At 43.2% G+C, this 4,305-nt stretch overlaps 1 protein-coding gene across 7 annotated transcripts in view; it reads right to left on the reverse strand.

Moving 5' to 3' along the window:
* The window catches only part of ARHGAP22 (Rho GTPase activating protein 22), a 368,091-nt gene that overhangs the window by 39,763 nt on the left and 324,023 nt on the right, over positions 1-4,305 (reverse strand). For all 7 annotated transcript variants that reach the window (XM_019502551.1, XM_019502550.1, XM_019502554.1 and 4 more), the window contains one exon: positions 3,189-3,321. In XM_019502551.1, the coding sequence (XP_019358096.1) occupies positions 3,189-3,321 (133 nt within the window). The remainder of the gene's footprint in view (positions 1-3,188; positions 3,322-4,305) is intronic.

Consider the following 4,305-nt stretch of genomic DNA (forward strand, 5'->3'; position numbering starts at 1 on the left):
GACTGCCCCCCTGCATCCCCGAGCAACCGCAGTATAGTCCTCCCTGGTGATGGCCCCTCTCTACCACTGGGTGTGTGCCTCCCTTTTATCTAGGAGACATTCCCAGATGCTTTTGGTGAGCCATGGGGGCTTTTGTGCCCTCCTGCTCCCTTTTGTGCCCTCCTGCTCTTGTTATCTTTCTATTCTTTGCAATGTGAAAATTAAGGGCTGGTATTTTCTGAGAGGTGCCTTGAATCTAAAAAGGTTGAGAAGAGTTGGTTTAAAGATTTAAAACAGTCCGCCTACCTTCTTCCTTTCATGAGTGTTGGGCATGAAATCTGGCTCCTTGCAGCAGCAGAGATGCCAGCAGAGATGCCAACACGACAGTGGGCATCTCTTGAAATCAAATGAGAATTTAAAAACTTGAAAATATTTCCTTAATTTTTATTCTACAATTTTTCACCTTTATCTACTTTGTTTCTTCCTGGACCTGGTGATTAGAGCCAGCTGCACCAGAGAGATTATGCTCCTGGCCCTGTCCCACAGACAGCACTACAGCTGTACAAAGATGAATACTAGTATAGAAGTAACAGCAATAAAGGCTCCACATCTGCTGTGAACAGGTGATCAGGACTGATGCAGGGATGTATGCAAGCAACCTGGATAATAAGCAAAAGGTCTGGGATATATCCCAAGCATTCTTTGCTACTGTTCCAGAGTGCATATGGGGAGGCCTGCACCAGAGATATAACAACACAGCTTCCTGCAGCACACGGGCAGTGGCAACTTCTGGCTGCCACTGTACTATGGCCAGCACAACTGTGCAGCTGCAGTGACAGCAGTTTTTTCCTCTTGACCCCTCCAATCAGTGCCTGAGCAGCTGCCCCTATCACCCTGCCCTAGTTATGCTACTGGCCTTCACAGTACTAATTTTGTGTATAACAAAAACCACCTCTGGTTGAGAGGCAACACTACAAAGTAAAGTGCCCCAGAGTTTAACTGAGAGATACTTTGAATGAAAAAACTTCTGTCAACATTTTTTGGTCTCAAGTACTACTTTTCCCATAGGGCCTTTCCAACTGCTTAGTCACCAACATTTTGAATAAGAACAAATGGTTTGAAACGAAGCAAAAGTTTTCAATTCAGTTCCATGTGATGTTTTATTTAGATTTTTCTAGCTGGCATAATAAAAACACGTGTTTTGAGTTAATGTTTTGACTAAAGTAATATTGTTTCTGCCATTCAGGTCTGAACAACCTAACAAAAACAGCAGTTTTAGTGTGAAACATCCAATTCATTACAAACATTTTCATTTCCATTTGAAAACACAACTAGGGAAGACACTTCAGGTTAAAATAAAAATGCATTTTGTTTTCAGATGTCAACTCAAAACAAAGATTTTTCTTTTGTATTCTCCTGCAAAAAAGTCCCCTGAAGCTGATAATTTCCTGTGACAAATACTGTTGAATTGAAACCATGTTTTTTCATCAAGAAAATTACCCACATAAAAAAAACCCCAAATAGCTTTATTGGTCAGGGCAGTGATTTATGTGAACTTGTCCTACTTGCTCTACTGAGAACAGACAGACATTGGGGTACTCCCGATCCATGCTGTGTCTATCCCAAGTTCCCTTCCCAAAAGGAGACAGCTCTTTTGGGGCTCCACATTCATCTGACAATTCAGAAATTGTTAGAAGTACATTTTCAGCAGAGACTTAAGCACTACGTTGTGTTTTGTAAACTTTCATTCCAGTGACGTGAAGTACGGTTAAACAAACAAGAACTACAGGGAGGTCCCTCCCTCCCATGCAAACAGAATAATGAAATACAGTTCTTTTAGGTCTAGCATTCATACAAAAACAAGACTGATGCTGCTTCCCAGGCAATGAAGTCTGCTGGCAAGCTACATAGTTAATATACTGAATGATGACATACAATGATCGTTGCCCACTGTAGCACTAGGCTTGCTCCTGTGTAATGGGATTCAGGAGTTCAAAACTCTTTCTCTTATCAGTCTAGGTGAAGCTCCATCAACACTCTGATGTACTGCCTCTGCACATATGGCTGCAACTGCATCATGGTGTAATGAATTAGCATACAGATACTGGGATCACTACTACTGCATAGCGCATAACTACTAATGGCTGCACACAGGCACATACTTGGGATATCAACAGGGATTGGCTCTGGGGTTAGCATCACTACACAGAACTTTGCACTCAAACTACAGGAAAGCCCCCCATGAAGAAGTGGTAGGTTGATGTAGTCCCCTGGGACCAACCACTAAAGCAACACTAGGAGCACATTCTTGGCTGTACACATAGCGCAACAGGCTAGAACCCTGCATGGGTTACTCTAGAACCCACAGACATCTCGGGGCACAAGTAATATGGTTCAAATCCCTTTTGACAATCTCCATCTAGAAGGTGGCGCAATGCTTCCTGCCTCCATCAGATCAGGTCCAATCCAATATGGTGGTCAGATATCACTGGGATGGGAGAATAATTTATAAATTACAACAATGATAAATTATCCCATTATCTTCCACAGAATCCAAAAGACACCTTTCAACCAATCTGCACTTCTGCCCAAGACCTGGAAGGCTCCTTTAGGTTGTTCTACTATTTGGAATAAAATGGAGGAAAATATGGAAAGTCAATCTTCAATAGAAGATACTGCTGAAGTGCTCAACATTATTATTTACCCTCATATCCATTTGGGATAATACCATAATTTACTCTTTTGTGGCTTCTTTCCTCTGAGTAACTCTTTAAAGCCACTTACAGACATCAGTTAGGAACCTCCCTGAATGCATCTCAGGGGTAGGAATTATAATCCCCATATAAGTAATGGAGAAAATGAGGCATAGGCAGGTGAAATGACTTGTCCAGTGAGTCAGAATGAGTCAGTGATCCAGGCTTCCTGACTCACACCTCTTTATGGCATCAACTAGAAAACAGCCCTACTAAGAAGAACAAGTCATAATCAAAAAGAATATCAAACCATGCTCTATGAATGTTGCATACTGCAGGATTTCAAGACCTACTTCCAAGAGCCATCTGCTTCATGCTGCAGCTCACTGAAGTTCAAGGAAGATTCACAGGGAGTACTGGGCTTTGGTTCAGAGTTGTGAAATGAACCTGCACTGGGTCAGGAAGCTTAAGAACAGCATTGAGGATAAAAGGAGATGGGTTAGGAAAAGCACTGACCTCGCCCTCATCTTTGGAGAGAAGCTGTCCACAAGAGAGGAAGTCTTCATATTTGGCAAAGGGGATAACAGGTTCCGGCAGCTCTCGGAGGTAAAGCTTCAGGAGGGAGGCCACAGTGTGAACATCAGTGTTGCTGCAACAAGAAGAGAGAGGAGGGAAGTTTAGAAACCCAAAGACCTGCTGTCCCCAGAGCATCCTGGAGAGGTGTCTAAATGGCTTCTTTGATGCTGATAGGAAAAAATGCAGGCCTCTGCAGTGAAGGAAAGCATTCCTCCTACATGGCCACACAAGGCAGGAGCAGAGACATAACAGGGGCAGTGGCAGGGGCTGGCCTGGTTGCAGTGGCTGCGGCAGGTAGGATGGCAGCAGCAATGGCTGCCATTTGTTAGCCTCACTGGAGTATGGATTAATACAACCATCAATCAGTGTGTATACAAATCACACAGAGGCCCCGCTAACAGCATGGACCAAAGTAAGCCTTGCTGGAACAAAACCAGGCATACTGTATTCTTGAACAGAAGTCCTAGAAAAGTAGCTTGCTAGCCTTAGAAGTGCCTCCAAAGCCAACAGAAAGAGAATGAATTAATAAGCCAGTACAAGACACCATAATAAGGATCAGCATGACCTGACAAACAGGTGTCCCCATCTGGTGAGAAGGCTGCATTAACCGGTAAGAAGGAGGATGCTGATGATGCCACCTACATATGTTTGAATAAATGTCAAGAACTAGGATATGTATGCTGTAAAAATGAAGTTGTTTTGATCTGTGTATAAAAAGAGGCCCAGGTACCATTTAATACTTTATACTAGGCTTAGGGGTTATGTTTAGGGTGGTTATAAAGGGTAATGTGAAATCCAGGATAATATGAAATCTGGGACACTACCCTTCCCGGCCAACTCAAATCAGCAGTGCTGCTGTAGGCAGAGACAGGAGTGGGAGGCATTCTGCAGCTCTGGTATTATACTACTTGGGCAGGTAAGGCAGTTAATGGTCCATTAATGACCCATGGCTCTTTACTTCAAAGGTGTGAACAATCATCTCCCCTTTTTAACGGTCTTTCCACTAATCAAGTCCACCTATTTTAGGGCAATTTTTGTGCTTGCTAGGGCTTCCTAT

Source organism: Gavialis gangeticus, unplaced genomic scaffold (genome assembly GCF_001723915.1).
Source record: "Gavialis gangeticus isolate Ggan-Ray unplaced genomic scaffold, GavGan_comp1, whole genome shotgun sequence".
Taxonomy (NCBI): domain Eukaryota; kingdom Metazoa; phylum Chordata; order Crocodylia; family Gavialidae; genus Gavialis; species Gavialis gangeticus.